Genomic DNA, 23272 nt, shown 5'->3' with positions numbered 1-23272 from the left:
GTCTATGTTAAAAAAGTGAATAAATGGATTTTAAATACAGTGAAAATATAATTTACTACCATAAAAATACAAAATATTAAATAAAAAAACATTGAACTAAAATATAGCGCATTAATTTCATTGAAATATAAAAAAAAAATGTGGTCATTTTTGACCAAGAAAAAAAAGAGGGTTAAAATGCACAAAAGATTCAAGACACACATAAAACACTAAATAAACACAGCAAACAAGCTCATTTCTAGAGAACTATATTTACATAATACTCTTGTTTTACAGAGAACCATAATAAAAAGTATAAAATACTTACAAAAATTTGCAACAATGTACATATAAAAATAAGATCTATCTTCTCCTGAACAATAGAAACTGCATACATACAAAAAATATATATATATAAATATACATGAAATCCTGTCACAGAATCCGGGATGAAGTGAGAGTTCAGGTAACGCAGTCGGGAGAAAACAAACAGGAATATTACCCCTCTTACCAACACAGAAGTCTACAACTATGGGTCTTTCAAACTCAACTTCAGAAAATAATAATAATATTAAAAGTGTAGTGTAACATAAGAAAGTGTAATGATGAGATCTCCACTTTCACTGGAGAACTGTAGAGTTGATCCGTTTAGTCTCATCTACACTCCTTCAAGCCACGACTTGATCAAACATCTAACTTTCTAAATTTAGTCAATCCATGTGGAACATAAACCATGTACACAAAGCAACTAAAGAAGTTCTGACATTATTTATTCCCTAACGTCTTTCCAAACTCTTCATATGCCTTCTGATCCAGTGGAACTATGGTCATACGGTTTTCCGATCCTGCTCTGAAGGGCCACGTGTCTTTATGAAGGGATGCCAATGGAGGCTTCCGCACTCAAAGGATACGATCCCCATTCAAACTCTCAGAAGTCTGCGTTCTCAGGGCCCTAAAAACTGTTGTTGTGTAAATAACCAGCCAAAAATGCACCAAAAAATTCAATTTTAATTGAAACCGCTGTGCAAAAGGCCTCTAAATGAGAAGCTACTCCTAACAAAAGCAGTGAAAACTAATGAATCAACATTAACCGCCCATGTTGGATTGGCCTACTCTGACAGGTGGCCCTCCAGGAGCAGGATGGACAGACTTTCAGACCCACATTGAGTGCGAGTAAATGACTATTGCTTTAGATTTTCACTGTAAATCACATATTGTGCATCTTCAAGAGTGCAAAGTTAAGGCCTGTGGAGCCGTGTGAAGACACGCCACAGTCGACACCGCCGCCTGAACGCAAGCGCACTCATCGTGAGGGGACTCAGTGGGTTTACTGAGCCACAGGTTCAGTAGTAGAGCGGGCTCCTCTTTCCGGTCAGTGACGGCGCCGGCTGCTCCTGTTATATAGCGTTTACACACTCGATGGAGAACACAAACACAGCAGATACGATCCGTTTCAGGTTCACGTGTTCTCCTCATTGGTGACTGGCCAACAGCTCGTCTATATCGTCCATCCACTCTTGGGTCGACTGGTTCTTCAGCAGCGAGTCCACCAGATCGGTCTCCGCAGGGAACCCGGATAAGCCGGCTCCTGATTGGCTGTTGTAGCTGAACTGGAGCTGCTGATTGGCTGATCTGTTGAGCTGGTAGGCCTGATTGCACTGTAGTGCTGTGGTGCGGTTGGGTCCGGCCTGCGTCTGGCTGAAGGGCCCCAGATCCGGCAGAACCTGCTGGGTTTGAGTCGGCTGGGGCGGCTGCTGTTGGGGCAGATTTGTCCGTTGTTGGTTCATACTGGGCATCATTTGTGCTGGGTTCATGCGCCCCGCCCCATTGCTTCCCATGCCACCCTGAGGGAACGGGGCGTTGTTGGGAAGCTTGGATAATCTGGCCTGCATGTGGAAGCCGGGCTGGAGAACCGGGTGCTGCTGGGAAGCCTGTGTTTGCCAGGATTGGGCTTGAGTGGGCAAGGCACCCTGGAGTCCAGTGGGCATAGCATTAGCCATGGCGTTGGGAATGCTATTGGGAAGACGTGCTAGTTGCTGCTGCTTCATCATGGCAGCGTTGGGCTGGTTTTTCAGGTGTTGCTGCTGCGCCGCTAGCACGCTCTGCCGGTACGCGTTGGACATGTTGGGCACTTGCGCCCTCTGCTGGCTGGGGTGGTTGGGGTGCATGGGCATGTTCCCGTAGAGCACTTGCTGCACGTCGAGTCCGCCTGCGCACGACTGAAGACTCATGTCTGCTTGACTGGCGGCCGGAGAGGGGCCAGTGCTCTGGATTGCGTTCCCCATTCCCATCATACTTTGGGTCTGAGAGAACATCCGCTGCGTCCCGGGGGCGGCACCACTCAGGGCGTTGACATTTCCTATTGGTTGAGATGCACCTGAAAACAGAACAGACAATCATGATCAGAAGAGAAGATTTAATCAGTTATATTTGCAAAGAGATTAAAGTTGCAACTGAATTATGTTTTCTTCCTTATTGTGATGCACATACAAGTGTAACAGAAATAATGTAGGGCTGGTCAGTGCATCGGTTGTTGAGATTAGAAGTTGAACAATTGATCAGTTTGGCCGATTAAATGGCACTGATAACGGTTTCTGGAACAATCAGTTATCGGCACAAATCCATACCGATAATATTTTTGAGTTGCGTGCGATGCTGGAGCGGCTGAGAAGAGCTCACTCACGCACGCTAACCATATTCAAATGAGTCTATCAGTAAACACACACGCAAATCAGGTGGGCTTTTGTGTTGACCGTAACAAAAGGCTGCTTGTGTGGAGCTAGAGACGGGAAGCTCACGTCACGCTGAACTCTTCCTGCGAGTGGAAAAACAGGTTTAGTTTCCTCCTGGTCTCAGGGCTAGACTGGCTCAGAACCACTCCATCACTCAAACTACACCATTAACATATACATTATTAATCTTCAGCTATTTATGTATAGCAGCAAAATCTGACCTTCCTTCTGGAAAAATTGAAGAAATGGGTTGAATATGTATCAGGAAAACATCAATCTTCAAATTAACAAAAAAAGTGATGTTTTCCATCATGTAAATCTCTATGGTCACATCTACCCAGTCATGTGATGTTGGTCTCTCTTGTTTTAACCCTTTGTGCGTGATTGCCTTCTTACTGGCTGCCGAAAGCTCCATCACAGTGCGCTATACCGGTTCATACCGAATACCCCGGTTTATTTTTGTTATGATATGATTAATAATCTGCAACACTGGTGTGGCTTACACACCATTGGGAGCACAACACAGTGTGAGAGGGTCTTTCCACTGTTCACTGGCGATGCTCAGATGTGTGTGTTGCACTGGAGATGCTCAGATGTGTGTGTTGCACTGGAGATGCTCAGATGTGTGTGTTGCACTGGCGATGCTCAGATGTGTGTGTGTTGCACTGGCGATGCTCAGATGTGTGTGTTGCACTGGAGATGCTCAGATGTGTGTGTTGCACTGGCGATGCTCAGATGTGTGTGTTGCACTGGAGATGCTCAGATGTGTGTGTTGCACTGGAGATGCTCAGATGTGTGTGTTGCACTGGAGATGCTCAGATGTGTGTGTTGCACTGGCGATGCTCAGATGTGCGTGTTGCAATGAAGATGCTCAGATGTGTGTGTGTTGCACTGGCAATGCTCAGATGTGTGTGTGCGTGTTGCACTGGAGATGCTCAGATGTGTGTGTTGCACTGGCGATGCTCAGATGTGTGTGTTGCACTGAAGATGCTCAGATGTGTGTGTGCGTGTTGCACTGGAGATGCTCAGATGTGTGTGTGCGTGTTGCACTGGAGATGCTCAGATGTGTGTGTGCGTGTTGCACTGGAGATGCTCAGATGTGTGTGTTGCACTGGAGATGCTCAGATGTGTGTGTTGCACTGGAGATGCTCAGGTGTGTGGGTTGCACTGGAGATGCTCAGATGTGTGTGTTGCACTGGAGATGCTCAGATGTGTGTGTTGCACTGGCGATGCTCAGATGTGCGTGTTGCACTGGAGATGCGCAGATGTGCGTGTTGCAATGAAGATGCTCAGATGTGTGTGTGTTGCACTGGCAATGCTCAGATGTGTGTGTGCGTGTTGCACTGGAGATGCTCAGATGTGTGTGTTGCACTGGAGATGCTCAGATGTGTGTGTTGCACTGGCGATGCTCAGATGTGTGTGTGTTGCACTGGCGATGCTCAGATGTGCGTGTGTTGCAATGAAGATGCTCAGATGTGTGTGTGTTGCACTGGCAATGCTCAGATGTGTGTGTGCGTGTTGCACTGGAGATGCTCAGATGTGTGTGTTGCACTGGAGATGCTCAGATGTGTGTGTTGCACTGGAGATGCTCAGATGTGTGTGTTGCACTGGAGATGCTCAGATGTGTGTGTTGCACTGGAGATGCTCAGATGTGTGTGTTGCACTGGAGATGCTCAGATGTGTGTGTTGCACTGGAGATGCTCAGATGTGTGTGTTGCACTGGAGATGCTCAGATGTGTGTGTTGCACTGGCGATGCTCAGATGTGCGTGTTGCACTGGAGATGCGCAGATGTGCGTGTTGCAATGAAGATGCTCAGATGTGTGTGTGTTGCACTGGCAATGCTCAGATGTGTGTGTGCGTGTTGCACTGGAGATGCTCAGATGTGTGTGTTGCAATGAAGATGCTCAGATGTGTGTGTGTTGCACTGGCGATGCTCAGATGTGTGTGTGCGTGTTGCACTGGAGATGCTCAGATGTGTGTGTGTGTGTTGCAATGAAGATGCTCAGATGTGTGTGTGTTGCACTGGAGATGCTCAGATGTGTGTGTTGCACTGGAGATGCGCAGATGTGCGTGTTGCAATGAAGATGCTCAGATGTGTGTGTGTTGCACTGGCAATGCTCAGATGTGTGTGTGCGTGTTGCACTGGAGATGCTCAGATGTGTGTGTTGCACTGGAGATGCTCAGATGTGTGTGTTGCACTGGAGATGCTCAGATGTGCGTGTGTTGCACTGGAGATGCTCAGATGTGCGTGTTGCACTGGAGATGCTCAGATGTGCGTGTTGCAATGAAGATGCTCAGATGTGTGTGTGTTGCACTGGCAATGCTCAGATGTGTGTGTGCGTGTTGCACTGGAGATGCTCAGATGTGTGTGTTGCACTGGAGATGCTCAGATGTGTGTGTTGCACTGGAGATGCTCAGATGTGCGTGTGTTGCACTGGAGATGCGCAGATGTGCGTGTGTTGCACTGGAGATGCGCAGATGTGCGTGTGTTGCACTGGAGATGCGCAGATGTGCGTGTGTTGCACTGGAGATGCGCAGATGTGCGTGTGTTGCACTGGAGATGCGCAGATGTGCGTGTGTTGCACTGGAGATGCGCAGATGTGCGTGTGTTGCACTGGAGATGCGCAGATGTGCGTGTGTTGCACTGGAGATGCGCAGATGTGCGTGTGTTGCACTGGAGATGCGCAGATGTGCGTGTGTTGCACTGGAGATGCGCAGATGTGCGTGTGTTGCACTGGAGATGCTCAGATGTGCGTGTGTTGCAATGAAGATGCTCAGATGTGTGTGTTGCAATGAAGATGCTCAGATGTGCGTGTGTTGCAATGAAGATGCTCAGATGTGCGTGTTGCACTGGCGATGCTCAGATGTGTGTGTTGCACTGGAGATGCTCAGATGTGCGTGTGTTGCATTGGAGATGCTCAGATGTGCGTGTTGCACTGGAGATGCTCAGATGTGTGTGTTGCACTGGCGATGCTCAGATGTGTGTGTTGCACTGGCGATGCTCAGATGTGTGTGTTGCACTGGCGATGCTCAGATGTGCGTGTTGCACTGGAGATGCTCAGATGTGCGCGTGTTGCACTGGAGATGCTCAGATGTGCGTGTTGCACTGGAGATGCTCAGATGTGTGTGTTGCACTGGCGATGCTCAGATGTGTGTGTTGCACTGGCGATGCTCAGATGTGCGTGTTGCACTGGAGATGCTCAGATGTGCGTGTTGCACTGGCGATGCTCAGATGTGCGTGTTGCACTGGCGATGCTCAGATGTGCGTGTTGCACTGGAGATGCTCAGATGTGCGTGTTGCACTGGAGATGCTCAGATGTGCGTGTTGCACTGGAGATGCTCAGATGTGCGTGTTGCACTGGAGATGCTCAGATGTGCGTGTTGCACTGGAGATGCTCAGATGTGTGTGTTGCACTGGCGATGCTCAGATGTGTGTGTTGCACTGGAGATGCTCAGATGTGCGTGTTGCACTGGAGATGCTCAGATGTGTGTGTTGCACTGGAGATGCTCAGATGTGTGTGTTGCACTGGAGATGCTCAGATGTGTGTGTTGCACTGGAGATGCTCAGATGTGTGTGTGTTGCACTGGCGATGCTCAGATGTGTGTGTTGCACTGGCGATGCTCAGATGTGTGTGTTGCACTGGCGATGCTCAGATGTGCGTCTTGCACTGGCGATGCTCAGATGTGCGTGTTGCACTGGCGATGCTCAGATGTGTGTGTGTTGCACTGGAGATGCTCAGATGTGTGTGTTGCACTGGCGATGCTCAGATGTGTGTGTTGCACTGGAGATGCTCAGATGTGTGTGTTGCACTGGCGATGCTCAGATGTGTGTGTTGCACTGGCGATGCTCAGATGTGTGTGTTGCACTGGCGATGCTCAGATGTGTGTGTGTTGCACTGGAGATGCTCAGATGTGTGTGTTGCACTGGCGATGCTCAGATGTGTGTGTTGCACTGGCGATGCTCAGATGTGTGTGTGTTGCACTGGAGATGCTCAGATGTGTGTGTTGCACTGGCGATGCTCAGATGTGCGTGTGTTGCAATGGAAATGCTCAGATGTGTGTGTGTTGCAATGGCGATGCTCAGATGTGTGTGTTGCACTGGCGATGCTCAGATGTGTGTGTTGCACTGGAGATGCTCAGATGTGCGTGTGTTGCAATGGAAATGCTCAGATGTGTGTGTTGCACTGGCGATGCTCAGATGTGTGTGTGTTGCACTGGCGATGCTCAGATGTGTGTGTTGCACTGGCGATGCTCAGATGTGTGTGTGTTGCACTGGCGATGCTCAGATGTGTGTGTTGCACTGGCGATGCTCAGATGTGTGTGTTGCACTGGCGATGCTCAGATGTGTGTGTTGCACTGGCGATGCTCAGATGTGCGTGTTGCACTGGAGATGCTCAGATGTGTGTGTTGCAATGGCGATGCTCAGATGTGTGTGTGTTAGCACTGGCGATGCTCGGATGTGTGTGTGTTGCACTGGCAATGCTCATATGTGTGTGTGCGTGTTGCACTGGCGATGCTCAGATGTGTGTGTGTTAGCACTGGCGATGCTCAGATGTGTGTGTGTGTGTGTGTTGCACTGGCGATGCTCAGACGTGTGTGTGTTACACTGGTGACGCCCAGATGTGCGTGTTACTGAGCGTGACGCTGAACATGGAGAGGTTAAACTAGAACTGATGGCTGTCAAATTATATTACAGAGTTTCCCATACAGTGGTTCACAATATCAACAGCCTTATGGAAAAAGTCTTTGTGGTTCAGAATCGGAATCATTTAATTGTCATTGTAAAATATTGTATGAATGTATTCTTCTATGCACCAGGAGTAGCACTTTAAATTTCATTGTGACAAAGTCAATGTACATACACAAAAATCAACATTGACATTGTTGAATAAACATGAGCGCTGCACGTTTCACAGTCAAACGCGGCGCAGGAGTTTTTATAAGAATGTTTCTGAAGGGAACTGACTGTCTTTAGAAAAGTTCCAATGTTATTGTCATTTACTCTCTTAATCTTTCCTGATAAAGCAGCGTTTATGAGCCAATTTGTAAACCGTATCATTTTCTGTGGCCTTGCAAACCTGTATTAATACTAGTGTGTATTTTTCGACAATATTCACTCATGACAGTAAAACAGGGCGTTCTAAGCCAATCTACTGCAGTATTTCCTCTCTCAATCAGTAGAAAATGTGTTTAAAAAATGCCGTCATATACCATGAAACGGGTATAATTTTGAAAAATACCGAGATATACATTGCGTTATACCGCCCAGCACTAATTTCTATTGTGTCCAGCTAAATGGCACTTGATCTGAGGCGTAACAGGCGGTGTAAAGGATGATCAGGAGGATGGTGTGTGTGTGTGTACCGGAGAGTGTGTGTTCGGGGAAGGCCGAGGGGTGCTGTTGGGACAGGCAGGGCACAGAGCTGAACTGCTGCTGGAACGGGTTCTGCTGGTCCTGGTACTGGGGCGGTGGACGGGTCAGGTGCCTCTGGAGCTGCTGCTGCTTCTCCTGACACACACAAACACACACACACTTCTGTTAGCACTTCAACAGTGTTGGATTCTCAGATCTGTGAACGACAGACTGTGGAATTATTGTTATTATTGATAATGTACACTTTACCAGTCAAGAGTTTGGGGTCGGTAAGATTTTTAATGTTTTTAAAAGAAGTCTCTTCTGCTCACCACGGCTGGTTTTATTTGATTCGGGAAAAAAAAGTATTTTGTTAAATATTATGACAATGTCATAATGACAAAACAGCTGTTTTCTATGTGAATATATAGTAGTGTAATTTATGACACTGAAGACTGGAGTAATGATGCTGAAAATTCAGCTTTGAAATTTATTATAAAATGTAATAAATGACACTTTACTATTTATTCACATGTTTAACATGTTTAAAGTCACCACTGCGACAGTGCGGCTTTCGTTGATGCTTCTCGTAGCCTAGTTGGAGCGTTGCAGGAGTAGCTATGGATGAAGTAACATTTAAGTTGGCGAGTGGAGTATATAAAATTGTTGACAACGAGGCTTGACAAATAGGCTATTGTTTGTGAGCGACAGGCTCAGGTAGGTTTTATTTTGTCTTGTTCTTTTTTCCCCCCCATTAATAGGTTTATTTGCGTAATCAGGTTCCATAGCCTATTTAGGTGCCGATGTAAGCTACTTGAACAAAGCGCACTTTCGCCTGTTTCATTAGCCCATTCATGAGGCTATTGTGATGTTGAGAGAGGTGCGAGATAAAAAATAAAGCACTTTAATTGGAATGATTTTAGCGTGTGTGATTTATCGTGGGCACGGGTCGGGTAACGGGCCAAATATTAACGGGTCTAGACGGGAGCGGATTTAATTTTGATATTATCACGGGTGACTAGTCGGATCTGGTGCTGAACTTTGCGGGAACGGGTGAGGGTCGGGTCTCCAAAAATGGACCCGTGCAGGACTCTGATGTGCGTTACAGATGGTTTAGTGATTCACCTGCGCCTCGGCCATGATCTGCCTATGCAGGAGCTGCTTCTGCTGCTGGCTCATCATCTGCATCTGCTTCATGTAGGCCGTGTTACTGTGGCTCCCCGGGACACTGCTGATACTGGTGCTGTTGGGCTGAGGCGGCATGCTGTTCCCCGGGCCCGGCACGTGAGCATTCGAGGGGTACGCCCCCGAATCCTGCAGGACACACACACACACACACATGCTTATTCAACACCACAGGAACTTCAACCAATCGCTGGAGAATCACAGAAGTTATTTCATTCATTTATTTCTGTATCCAAATGTAAACTACTTACATTTATATGGATGTCTTACTAAATGTGGGGGGCGTATTACAGGAACTTTCTTAAATCCTAAGTTAATGTAGGATTTTTCAGAAATTTGTATTACAGAAGCAAATCTTATGTTGATTTAGGATTCTTATCCTATCTTACAAAATCTCATCTTATCTGTACTAGTTAGGAGCACACAAACAGCCTCTGTGAAGTAAAACTGAAAACCTCTTTCAGTGGCCACTAGAGGGCACACTTTGTATGTGATGTAAATAATAATAATAAAAAAAATCCCACTGGTAATAGTTGATAGGCATCTACTACTAAACAACAATGAGATTTGAGTGTGAAATATTAACCCCTGAAACTAGGCTGTAGGTGCAACGTCTTATTTCCCCCTACTGTATAACTAGGACACATTCCTGGCAGGTTTTTTGAGATTCCCCGTTCTACAGTATAATTACGGCAATCCACACCAGCTCAATGTCTCACACCTCTTTAAAATTCACTTTTAAACTCAAGCATCTGAACGGCACACCTTCTCTCCGATACTCCGCGTCGGACCACACACACACACACAAGTAAGAGGTGATGTGAGTAGAGAGAGTTGGTGTGTGTAGAGAAAGTAAGAGTTGGTGTGTGTAGAGAGAGGAGAGAGTTGGTGTGTGTAGAGAAAGTAAGAGTAGGTGTGTGTAGAGAGAGGAGAGAGTTGGTGTGTGTAGAGAGAGTTGGTGTGTGTAGAGAGAGTTGGTGTGTGTAGAGAGAGTTGGTGTGTGTAGAGAGAGTTGGTGTGTGTAGAGAGAGATGGTGTGTGTAGAGAGAGATGGTGTGTGTAGAGAGAGATGGTGTGTGTAGAGAGAGATGGTGTGTAGAGAGAGTAAGAGTTGGTGTGTTTAGAGGGAGTTGGTGTGTGTAGAGAGAGATGGTGTGTGTAGAGAGAGGAGAGAGTTGGTGTGTGTAGAGAAAGTAAGAGTAGGTGTGTGTAGAGAGAGGAGAGAGTTGGTGTGTGTAGAGAGAGGAGAGAGTTGGTGTGTGTAGAGAGAGGAGAGAGTTGGTGTGTGTAGAGAGAGTTGGTGTGTGTAGAGAGAGTTGGTGTGTGTAGAGAGAGATGGTGTGTGTAGAGAGAGATGGTGTGTGTAGAGAGAGATGGTGTGTGTAGAGAGAGTAAGAGTTGGTGTGTGTAGAGAGAGTAAGAGTTGGTGTGTGTAGAGAGGAGAGAGTTGGTGTGTGTAGAGAGATGGTGTGTGTAGAGGGAGTTGGTGTGTGTAGAGAGAGATGGTGTGTGTAGAGAGAGGAGAGAGTTGGTGTGTGTAGAGAGAGGAGAGAGTTGGTGTGTGTAGAGAGAGTTGGTGTGTGTAGAGAGATGGTGTGTGTAGAGAGATGGTGTGTGTAGAGAGAGAAGGTGTGTAGAGAGAGGTGAGAGTTGGTGTGTGTAGAGAGAGATGGTGTGTGTAGAGAGAGATGGTGTGTGTAGAGAGAGTTGGTGTGTGTAGAGAGAGTTGGTGTGTGTAGAGAGAGTTGGTGTGTGTAGAGAGGAGAGAGTTGGTGTGTGTAGAGAGGAGAGAGTTGGTGTGTGTAGAGAGGTGAGAGTTGGTGTGTGTAGAGAGAGATGGTGTGTGTAGAGAGGAGAGAGTTGGTGTGTGTAGAGAGGAGAGAGTTGGTGTGTGTAGAGAGAGTTGGTGTGTGTAGAGAGGAGAGAGTTGGTGTGTGTAGAGAGGAGAGAGTTGGTGTGTGTAGAGAGTTGGTGTGTGTAGAGAGTTGGTGTGTGTAGAGAGAGATGGTGTGTGTAGAGAGAGATGGTGTGTGTAGAGAGAGATGGTGTGTGTAGAGATGGTGTGTGTAGAGAGAGATGGTGTGTGTAGAGAGATGGTGTGTGTAGAGAGATGGTGTGTGTAGAGAGATGGTGTGTGTAGAGGGAGATGGTGTGTGTAGAGGGAGATGGTGTGTGTAGAGAGAGATGGTGTGTGTAGAGAGAGATGGTGTGTGTAGAGAGAGATGGTGTGTGTAGAGAGAGATGGTGTGTGTAGAGAGAGATGGTGTGTGTAGAGAGAGATGGTGTGTGTAGAGAGAGATGGTGTGTGTAGAGAGAGATGGTGTGTGTAGAGAGAGGAGAGAGTTGGTGTGTGTAGAGAGATGGTGTGTGTAGAGAGAGGAGAGAGTTGGTGTGTGTAGAGAGAGGAGAGAGTTGGTGTGTGTAGAGAGATGGTGTGTGTAGAGAGAGTTGGTGTGTGTAGAGAGAGATGGTGTGTGTAGGGAGAGGAGAGAGTTGGTGTGTGTAGGGAGAGGAGAGAGTTGGTGTGTGTAGAGAGAGATGAGAGAAGGTGTGTAGAGAGAGGAGAGAGTTGGTGTGTGTAGAGAGATGGTGTGTGTAGAGAGAGGAGAGAGTTGGTGTGTGTAGAGAGAGGAGAGAGTTGGTGTGTGTAGAGAGATGGTGTGTGTAGAGAGAGTTGGTGTGTGTAGAGAGAGATGGTGTGTGTAGAGAGAGGAGAGAGTTGGTGTGTGTAGGGAGAGGAGAGAGTTGGTGTGTGTAGAGAGAGATGAGAGAAGGTGTGTAGAGAGAGGAGAGAGTTGGTGTGTGTAGAGAGATGGTGTGTGTAGAGGGAGTTGGTGTGTGTAGAGAGAGATGGTGTGTGTAGAGAGAGATGGTGTGTGTAGAGAGAGATGGTGTGTGTAGAGAGAGATGGTGTGTGTAGAGAGATGGTGTGTGTAGAGAGATATGGTGTGTGTAGAGAGAGGAGAGAGATGGTGTGTGTAGAGAGATGGTGTGTGTAGAGAGATGGTGTGTGTAGAGAGATGGTGTGTGTAGAGAGAGGAGAGAGTTGGTGTGTGTAGAGAGATGGTGTGTGTAGAGAGAGTTGGTGTGTGTAGAGAGAGATGGTGTGTGTAGAGAGAGGAGAGAGTTGGTGTGTGTAGAGAGAGGAGAGAGTTGGTGTGTGTAGAGAGAGATGAGAGAAGGTGTGTAGAGAGAGGAGAGAGTTGGTGTGTGTAGAGAGATGGTGTGTGTAGAGAGAGGAGAGAGATGGTGTGTGTAGAGAGATGGTGTGTGTAGAGAGATGGTGTGTGTAGAGAGATGGTGTGTGTAGAGAGATGGTGTGTGTAGAGAGATGGTGTGTGTAGAGAGGAGAGAGTTGGTGTGTGTAGAGAGGAGAGAGTTGGTGTGTGTAGAGAGGAGAGAGTTGGTGTGTGTAGAGAGGAGAGAGTTGGTGTGTGTAGAGAGGAGAGAGTTGGTGTGTGTAGAGAGAGTTGGTGTGTGTAGAGAGATGGTGTGTGTAGAGAGAGGAGGGAGTTGGTGTGTGTAGAGAGAGGAGAGAGTTGGTGTGTGTAGAGAGAGGAGAGAGTTGGTGTGTGTAGAGAGAGGAGAGAGTTGGTGTGTGTAGAGAGAGGAGAGAGTTGGTGTGTGTAGAGAGAGGAGAGAGTTGGTGTGTGTAGAGAGAGGAGAGAGTTGGTGTGTGTAGAGAGAGGAGAGAGTTGGTGTGTGTAGAGAGTGTAGAGAGTTGGTGTGTGTAGAGAGTGTAGAGAGTTGGTGTGTGTAGAGAGTTGGTGTGTGTAGAGAGTTGGTGTGTGTAGAGAGTTGGTGTGTGTAGAGAGTTGGTGTGTGTAGAGAGATGGTGTGTGTAGAGAGATGGTGTGTGTAGAGAGAGGAGAGAGTTGGTGTGTGTAGAGAGAGGAGAGAGTTGGTGTGTGTAGAGAGAGGAGAGAGTTGGTGTGTGTAGAGAGAGGAGAGAGTTGGTGTGTGTAGAGAGAGGAGAGAGTTGGTGTGTGTAGAGAGAGAAGAGAGAAGGTGTGTGTAGAGAGAGGAGAGAGTTGGTGTGTGTAGAGAGAGGAGAGAGTTGGTGTGTGTAGAGAGAGGAGAGAGTTGGTGTGTGTAGAGAGATGGTGTGTGTAGAGAGAGGAGAGAGTTGGTGTGTGTAGAGAGGAGAGAGTTGGTGTGTGTAGAGAGAGGAGAGAGTTGGTGTGTAGAGAGAGAAGAGAGAAGGTGTGTAGAGAGAGGAGAGAGTTGGTGTGTGTAGAGAGAGGAGAGAGTTGGTGTGTGTAGAGAGGAGAGAGTTGGTGTGTGTAGAGAGAGTTGGTGTGTGTAGAGAGGAGAGAGTTGGTGTGTGTAGAGAGGAGAGAGTTGGTGTGTGTAGAGAGAGTTGGTGTGTGTAGAGAGAGTTGGTGTGTGTAGAGAGAGTTGGTGTGTGTAGAGAGAGCTGGTGTGTGTAGAGAGAGCTGATGTGTGTGTAGAGAGAGCTGATGTGTGTGTAGAGAGAGCTGATGTGTGTTAGGTAGGCTTGGGCGGTATCCAAATTTTGATACCGTCAAACCTCCTCCCTATTTTACCGGGGTATACGGTATTACTGTGACTAATTAAAAATTATGACATAAGGCTCAGACAGAGTCACCAAACTGTTGACTTGTACCTACACCGTTCAGAAACTGAATACCAGATCGTGCAAAAAATAAAAAATAAATAAAAATCAAGGCCAACCCGTGCACGTTGTGTCTGATCCCGGCTGACGGTATTAAATGTAATTGAGCCGGAGCCCTTTTTAGACTCGACTATTTTTAATACGTGGGCCGTTCTAATATGGTGGCGCCAAATAATTGTTTAACCCAGGTGCTGAGGGGGTGGTAGATATAAATACTATTTATAAATGAGCAAAAATGGGACAATTAATAATCAATTATTTTAATTATGACAATTGTATTCATTTTATTAATTAATTTAAATTAAATTAACAAGCAAGAAGTGCATTTGTAAATCCGGTGACACGCGTCCATTGATTTTTATTAATACAACTTTTCTGTCAGTGCTGCAAAGATTAAGTTGACGATCGCCATCTCCTAGTGAACGCGCATCTATAGAGAGAAATGCAAATCATGGATTACATAATCAAAAGGTATAGGCTAGCCTTTTTCTTTTCGTTTTGAATTGTTTTGTTTAAAGCAATTGACGATTGATATCACCGTAGTGAACGCGCCTAGAGAGAGAAATGCACATCATGGATTAATCAGAGTATGCTGCCTATATTTTAGGGCTGCAGCTATCGATTCTTTTTGTAATCGATTAATCTAGCACTTAATCGATCGATTAATCTAGCACTTAATCGATCGATTAATCTGATCATTTTTTGTGTGTTTTTAAACAACTAAAACAAATAATGCATAACGAAAATGATGTGGCTGTAAAATGATCATGCATTTGGCTTTTATTTCTCAAAAAACAAACAAAAAAAACTTAGGCTATTCCAACTCCAACATTTGGCTCCAAAACTAGGCCTATTTATTGCAATTTTTACCCATTTAGTATAAGTGCCAACAATGTTCTATGCTCAATTACTTTGGTAGCCAATTAAAATGTCTTCCCCAAAAGTACGAGTGGATTTGGAGAAGCAGGCTGGGGAATTAAATTTTTTGTTGTTGTCTGTAACCATTTGGAAGACGTGACATACAAACAAGGTCTCGCAAAGACTGCAATACAATATGTTCCTCCATCACGAATGACGCGAACGTCTTCCGCGCACGTTGAAAAATTTTAACTCGAGCGAATGTTTAAGCGTCTAACTAGACGCGTATTTGACGCTCTATTCGCGTTCGGTGTGTTATGTTTCAGTGACGCTTGGTGAGAGCATGGAGTGGATGTTTTCGGTTCAGATTCTGAATCATTGAAGTCGTACTGTTGTGGTATGCCAGGTCTACTTCGCAGTAGACACATTGCACCTTGTTCTCTTCCTTTTTAAGTATGTAATGATCCCAAACTTTAGACATTCTCTGCCGTTTATGGACATCGTGCCAAATAAATTCAAAATGTATCACGCGCTATAGTAGGCCATAGATCCGCGTTTAGTGAATTACATTTTACATAGGAATTTAACAAGGCTTCGAGGCAGAGTTTTTGCCTCGAGGAATTTTTGTACTCGAGTAACTCGAGGAATCGTTTCAGCCCTACTATATTTCTTTTCCTTTTGAATTGTTTCGTTTAAAGAAATTGATGAATCGCCATCTCCATAGTGAACGATAGAGAGAAATGCACATCATGGATTAAATAATCAGAGAGTAGGCTAGCCGATTTCTTTTCGTTTGGAATAGTTTCGTTTAATTTGATGATCGCCATTTCCGTATGAACGCGCATAGAGAGAAATGCACATCATGGATTAAATAATCATCGAGTGGCCTATTTCTTTTCGTTTTGAATTGTTTCGTTTAATGAAATTTCAAGCTTTATTTAGATATCTGTCATGTCTGTGAGACATACACTGAGTTTCGGTTAATATATGATGAGATTTCAATGCAAGTGACCGCGGCGCGTTAGCGCACGATCATGTCATGATTATGTTGTCTGCTATATTTGATTCTTATTTATTATTGGTTGATAAAAAAATTATTAAAATTAAGATACAATTTATACAAAACGAAATTCACTTTAAAGAAAGGCCTTTTACAAAATGAAACTTAATTAAGTGGTCAATGACTGACTCCCGATGCATCCCATCTTACTCGTGCTGTTCAGTTTTCATTATCAACGTAAAAAAAAGAACATTATAATATTTTTACAAATATAAACTAATGCGCTTATTTAATGAACTCGGGGCAAAATGCATCCTCGCAGCAGTGAGTGGGTGGTTGTTTCGGAGATGCGACATTAGGTTAGAGGTGTTTCCATCTCTCGCGGTCACCTTTTTTATTGCAACATTTACAAATTGCCTCGTCGGTATTTACCGTCTCTCTCTCTCTCTCTCTCTCTCCTCCACACTGTCACTTGATGACAACTACATAAGCATTTTTAGGCATTGAATAAAGTATATTTATATATTATATACAAGTGCCGGTAATGACGGAATTGAAACTGATACCGTTGCTATTTTAAGACCCCGCGGTATACGATATTACCGAAATACCGCCCGACCCTAGTGTTAGGGCTTGCACAGACTAGTTGAGAGATCGACTACTTCAACCACCAGTCGGCGCTGTTGGAAACAATCGTCTACTCGAGCGCCCATTAACCATAATTAATTCAAAATGGCGAACGTCACCAACAGACACCAGACATCAGATGTGTGGAAGCATTTCATCAAGGATGACAAAAATATCATAATTTGGCAACTCTGTAAGAGGCCGTTCACATATCGCGCCTAAAAACGTTCTCCGTCTTTCCACAAGTGCTCGTGCTCCCATGGCGTCTGTCGTTGCTATGCAACCATGAACTGCGCTCTCCATGATGACGAGGAAGTATCAGCAAAAGATTAATGATTTCTAGCCCTTGCATTAGCTTTACTACTAGATATATTTATAGAGATGAGAAATAAAAACCTGCAGTGATCAGCTGTTCGGCTGAGCTTTCCATGTTGTTACGGAAATGCAAGCTTATCGGTTGGTTTTTGTCTCATGACCTGCGGTGCGCTTGAAAACATCTCAACTTTTCAGAATGCCGCGGCGAGGCGCGCCTGGAAAAATGAGCACGTCTCGACTGCGTCGCTTACATTATGAGTGCGCTTGCCGCACGCCTACATTTGAAATAACAAACTTGAGCGCGCAAAACAAGCGATATATGAACTGCCGCTAAAAGCGGACATTGCGTCTGTAATGAAATGCTTTACTCTGTTACATGAAAATCAAAATATGTAATGTCATAATTATAATGTTCTGAGAGTTTACTTATGTAATTGTTGCATTAGGCTATGAATTAATAAACACTTATAGATAAGAACCATTTCATGTATTTTCATTGGCAGTAGGATGAACCACGAGTACTCGAGTAACTCGAGTATTGTTTTGATAAGAAATCGACTAGCAGAAATCAGTAGTCGTGCAACCCCTAGTGTGTGTAGAGAGTTGGTGTGTGTAGAGAGAGTAAAGGCAAACGAGGTTAATGGTCTATATTTAAACCCAAGCGCTGAAGGAGGGGCTGATGTGAAACGCATGAAAGACGGCTTTGTGTCGCCCTCTCTCTCTTTCTGTCTGTCCTTTTCTCTGTTGACTCGTCTCAGCCCCCACCGCAGTGTGTGTGTGTGTGTGTGTGTGTGTGTGTGTGTGTGTGTGTGTGTGTGTGAGAGAGCGAGAGAGAATGGCTGTCTGCTCTCTGCTCCTTAGCAACCAGCTGCCTGACCCAGACACACTGATCAAGCCCAGGGCGCATGAGAACCAGACGCGCGCACACACACACGAGCTGGACAATATACCCTCTCTATACATTTCTATTATATTATGCACTGTCATTTTGCTAAGGACAGTGAAAATTGCTACGATTTAGTTTCTTTATGACTCAAGAACGTTAAAGTCACCATAAAATCACATCCAGGGCTCGACAATGGACATTAACGTATTTCCGGGACAAGTGTATTTTTTGAAGGGGCAAGCGAACGAATTTTACTTGCCCGACCGGACAAGTATCCCAATTAAAATGTCAACTGCATTAGTGTAGTGTAAGTGGCGATTGATAGTGAATAATAATATATTGTATAATGTTCTGACGGTAACAATGTTGTGCTGTTGAGGCTCGCGCAGTTTCATGAGAAATAGAAACCAATGAGCACAGCTCACACACAGAATCTCAGCTAACATACTGCGGTAAACATTCAAAATGTGGAGTTTTATATTAATAACATATGATACAGTTGAGCAACATATGAAATCAGTGTTGCATTTTCAATCGTGATGGTATTGATATATGACAGTTCAATAAACAATTAATATTAAGTCACTTACATTTTAGTCGCAATATTAACTAATTTTGTTCTATTTCAGCAGCGACAATAGTTCCAAACAAAGATCACAGCAGAAGCGTAACGCGTCTCACAGCAACATGCAACCGTGTTTCATTACTGAATGATTCAGTGTTCTGAACGAATCGGTTGTCACAGATTCAATGACCCATTCGTAAACATTCCTGAAGGAATCAGCCGTTTGAACGGATCCTTTGAATAAATGACTAGCTCATTAATACGGTCGCCTGCCGCCCCCTACTGGCGGTTTAGTGTTATGTTTAAAAGTATCATTCTTTCAAACATTTCTTAAGGTTATGAGATTGTTTTAAATTATTTTTTGAATATACAAATATTTAATGCAGTCGTAATTTATTGAATTTGATTTGTAACAACCCTATAGGTGTCTTATTATTCTACTTTATTGATCAAAGTTAAGAATTTAAAATGAAAGATGAAGCATATATATATAAAAAGATTAGGGGGGAAAAATGCCCTTTATAAAGATTAAAGTATCATAAATATGATTTATGATTTAATGATTTAAATGTGTCAAAGCAGACTGAACAGTGATAAGAATATTGCTTCAGAATAAATTAAAGCACATAAAAACTTAATGTCGAGTCCTGACATTATTGTTTTAAACTCATGTTCCTGGTAATCTTGACTCAGAATATCTTCCTCTTGCAGCATCTCTTCTATTCTCTGATGACGAGGGCGGGGCTATAACCTGTCACTCACATGAGATCAGCCAATAACAAACCACAACCGTCCAATCAATTCCCCACAGACACAATCAAGCCCCGCCCACATTTGTTCTTGTTCACTCGGATATACACGACACAATAGCGGAGAAAAGATCAGCGCAACTTCACTTTCATGCCAACTTTAAGAATTAATAAATTGTGTTACTCTTACTGTGTTCTGTTTCAACAGGGAGTTTGCGTTATCATTCAGGTTACATAAAGCATATCCAGATTTGTATTTGCATCTTTAATTCATCCTAACATCCACTTTCACTTTCTTTTTCCTCTCTGTACAGCAATTACATTTCAACTTTCATTTATATGGATGTATCTTACTAAATGTCTTATTGTAGTTATAATCAGCTGCGTCTGCGCTGAGGGAAGTTATATTTATTCCTCAGACACTCCCTTCTGCCAAAGTTATCTTCAAGGTTAGCGGATAAGGAGTTACCACCAGTTATTCGGTTCATAAAAGGGCTTTTAGTGAGTTTTTTCAAGGTCTTTGACTGCACTTCAAGTGGATGCTAAATTTATTCCCTCATTGCAAAGCAATACTACGCTTGGAAATGTCATTAATTAAGAGAAATAAAGTTGTATTTCTCCCCGCACAAGATGGGCTGGGTGTGAGGGACTGGATGGTCAAGGACATCAATGAACAACTATCTCGTTTCTTTTCACTTTTACATTTTGAAGCAAATTTCTTTCCAGAAGCTGTTTCCAGAATCAATTTCTACTGATAATATCATTGATAATTTCTTCCCGTTGATAATTTCTTCCGCTTGGTCTAATCTGAGCACCTCATTTCCACTGTGGCTATGCAGAAAGATCTTGTCATCACTGTTTGAGTACGACACTTGCTATGATATGGTGTTATTGTATTGCAATGACATTCAGACATTTGTACGCGTCCAAAACCAGCGTCACTCTGAATATTCACAATCATCTACAACTTTTTGCATGCATCTATAACATCTGACCTACTCTGCTTGAACACGTGAGTTTCAGTGATTAGTAAACCACTCATTATTATGCATCATTATGGAGCATTTCTACCACAGTGACATGAGTCTCAGCAAAAGCAGATGAAAGGCAGAAACAAGCTCTGGCATGATTACACATGTGACCCAGATCTTGCAAACAAAAGGGCCCTTTCTGTGAACGCCTGCAGATCAGACATGAAACTCACGCCACACGTGCTGTACGCACACGCGTAAAAACTGAGATTACCCAGCAATCCGTGTTTTGACTGTTCTACGGTACAGCGTGCTATTACACACCTTCTGAAAGAGTACTGAATCTCCTGATCAAAACAGAGGAGAAGCAGAAACAGGCGATAGAAGCACTGCTGACGCTCATGTAAAATAACATGATTATCAAACATGAAACGGCCTAATGTTACTGAATGAATTGTTGAACATGAAGAGGAAACGACTGAAGCTTTAAGGGTGACTAGTCTACTCCGTCTGTGTTTATGATCATCGATCTGAATACAATCTGGATAAAGACTAGACAATTTGATTTTCTCTGCTTTTTGTTCAAAATGTTGCTTTTTTAATGAAACTTACCCACATTCAAGTGTTGATAAATTTTTTTTTAAATGCAGTTAGAATAAAATGTTTAAAAGAGGAGGCTCTAATCTTTCTTTTTATATATATATATTGCATGTTCAGATACTCATACAACAAAATATTCTGGGAAATTTTGTGAAAATGATCAGAAATGCTGCCGTGGCTGGGAACTTTAAAAAAATGCTGGTGGGGAAAGAGTTAAGATTCTTGAAACAGTAAGTGTTTAGTTAAGTCAACACGTAGTTAAAATACACATTGAGATTGGCCAGAAGTATTTTTAAATAAACCAGTGAAAGAAATATGATACTTTTGTTAAGTTAGGGTCATTATTGGATTGCATTTATGCCTCCTCTAAATAGATTGTGAAAAGTTGTTGAAGTCTGTGTAAACATTTTTAACTTTTTAACATTTTTAACTTTTTGCGCACAAAAAGTATTCTCGTCGTTAAAAACTTAAGATTGAGCCACTGTAGTCACTTGGACTATTTTAACAATGTCTTTAATAACTTTTCGGGGAACAAGTGTCAATCCCTGAAGAAGCCTATGGAGGAGTGATCCAGCTCTCAGATTTCATCACAAATATCTTAATTTGTGTTCTGAAGATGAACGAAGGTCTTACGGGGTTGAACAACATGAGGGAGAGTAAATACTGACAGAATTTAATTTTTGGGTGAACCATCCCTTTAATATAACTCAGATTGTTTTCCTCTGAAAGAAGAATGTCATATACACCTAGCATGACTTGAGGGTGAGTAAATCTTGGGCTAATAATCTAGGTGTTAAACAGGTCTCACCGGAGCATTTCATGTTTGTGTGAACTGAACTAAGTTTAGGTCTTAAACATGAAATGGTCTAGTAAGCCCCATTAGTGTGAACTGATCTAGGTTCAGGTGTTAAACGGGTCTCACCGGAGCATGCTGTAGGTGTGCTGGCCTGAAGCCCATGCCGGCCGGCCTCGGCTTCTGCATCTGCTGGTGCCGCATCAGTTTCAGGATGGCCTGGCTCTGCTTGTTCTGGCTCTGTGTGGTCGCTGGACCCCGGGGAGCCCCGGAAGCCACCGCCTCGTAGTGGGACAGGGGTTTAGTGTTGCTGTAGTCCAACATGGCCGCCTGGGCCGAGGGGTTGGGCGCGTGGCTTAGCATGGGCTGCATGTACCCGGCCGGAGCGCCCGCTTTAGGAGAGCCCTTGTTCGGCATGAGCATGGCCTTGGGGTTCGGGAAGTCTTGTGGGTACAGAGAAGGACTTGTCGGCTTCTCAAGCCCAAACGTCCCGCTCATTTGACTTTGGTTGGGGGTATTTTGGGGCCATGATGTTGAGTGGTTTGGTTGCGGGTGGAATTTCGGCGTTTGCGACTGTGGTTTTTGCTGCGTTGGAGGCGGAGGCTTCTGAACCACGTGTTGCTGGCTTTGTAATATGGCTCTCTGCTGCTCGCGTGCCGCTAACTGTTGGAGCTGTTGCGCGGGGGACAGGTCTTTAGGCGGGACGGGGAGCATGTGGTTTGGGATTTGTCTGGTGGGCTGTTGCACAGGCGATGTGGCCGGAGCCGATGCAGGTGAGCTGGTGTGAAGTGGAGGTCCAGATGAGGTGGGTCTCACCTGAGGGGAACCGTTGCAGGACTCCTGGTCGAACGCGGGGGAGAACTCAGTCTTCACGTTGGCTAGATCCGGGGGGATTAAGCTCTGAGTTGCACCGGACGTGAGGTCCGGGTCCTTGCGGTCACCGAAACTGACGCTGAAGAGCTCTTGTATGTCCACGTCGGGTACAGAGCGATTAAACTCCTCCATGATCTCACTCCAGTCCTGATCGTCCAGGTTGAGGTCGGGGAAAAGGCTGTTGTTCCCGGTTGTACCCCCCGAGGGGAGAATGCAGGGTAATATATCGTCCACCGGCTCCTGCTTCATCTCTTTTTGCAAGCGGAAATCTGAGTCTGAGCCGTGAGACGCACCACTATCGGTGATCCCGGCCTCGTTGTGCTCCACTCTGTGGTTCCCATTGGCCATCACATTATGCTTCGTGTCCATTGGTGAGAGAGGAGGCACTGTGCCTTTCGAGACCCCATTACGAGCTCCTAGTGTGTCCTCCACACAGCTCTTCTTATTGGGTGGGTAGCCATCGCTGAAGCCGTTGACCTGTTCACGGGCAACAGGCGAGCCAGCGCTCTCCAACTTCCTCTTCACCGTCTCCTGTAACTGAACATAGAAGACAAAACAAATCATGCATTATATTTCATGCAATATCAATATTGATTTCCACAGCATTAATGTTTAATTTTGGGCCTGTTCTGTTATAATTATATTATATATGATTTAAAGTAAAAAAAAAAAAAAATTTAACATTTTTTATTAGGCGTGCACTAAGTGACAAACAAAAAGAAGAGTTAAATCGTTATTCACAATTAAGGGTTCGTACAGACACTGTAAAATGAAATTCCAGGACTTTTAAGGACTTTTCAAGCACTACTTTTTCGGTTTGAGGACAATCAGAGATCTCACTTATCAAACAATATCATTATCTTTAAAAAAAAAAATTGTAAATAGATAAACAAAAATAAACTAATGAAACAAAATGGTACAAATAAAGTGCTACACAAGCAATGACCGTGATTGCTTTAACCAATGAAAGGATACTATGACAAAGATCTCTTTATTCTTATTCAAAAACTGATTTTTTTCTCCCATGAATATATGATTTATCTGAAGAATGAAAGATGTATCATATACTTAGATATAAAGGCATTTTGTATGGCTATGAGCATGATATTGCCATTATAAATATCCATATCAGACAGTTACAGCATTGAT

At 44.3% G+C, this 23272-nt stretch overlaps 1 protein-coding gene across 1 annotated transcript in view; it reads right to left on the bottom strand.

Moving 5' to 3' along the window:
• Positions 1-232: 232 nt before the first annotated feature.
• Positions 233-23272, bottom strand: part of maml1 (mastermind-like transcriptional coactivator 1) — a 39538-nt gene continuing 16498 nt past the window's right edge. Inside the window, exons 2-5 of the mRNA XM_077217244.1 lie at positions 21380-22660; positions 9191-9379; positions 8077-8221; positions 233-2356 (exon numbers count right to left, since the gene is read on the bottom strand). Coding sequence (XP_077073359.1) covers positions 1452-2356; positions 8077-8221; positions 9191-9379; positions 21380-22660 — 2520 coding nt within the window. The 3' untranslated portion in view covers positions 233-1451. The remainder of the gene's footprint in view (positions 2357-8076; positions 8222-9190; positions 9380-21379; positions 22661-23272) is intronic.

This window comes from Siphateles boraxobius, unplaced genomic scaffold (assembly GCF_051911475.1).
Source record: "Siphateles boraxobius isolate OS27281-9 unplaced genomic scaffold, OSU_SipBor_1 70, whole genome shotgun sequence".
Lineage (NCBI taxonomy): Eukaryota > Metazoa > Chordata > Actinopteri > Cypriniformes > Leuciscidae > Siphateles > Siphateles boraxobius.
This window is presented reverse-complemented; position numbering and strand designations above follow the sequence as displayed.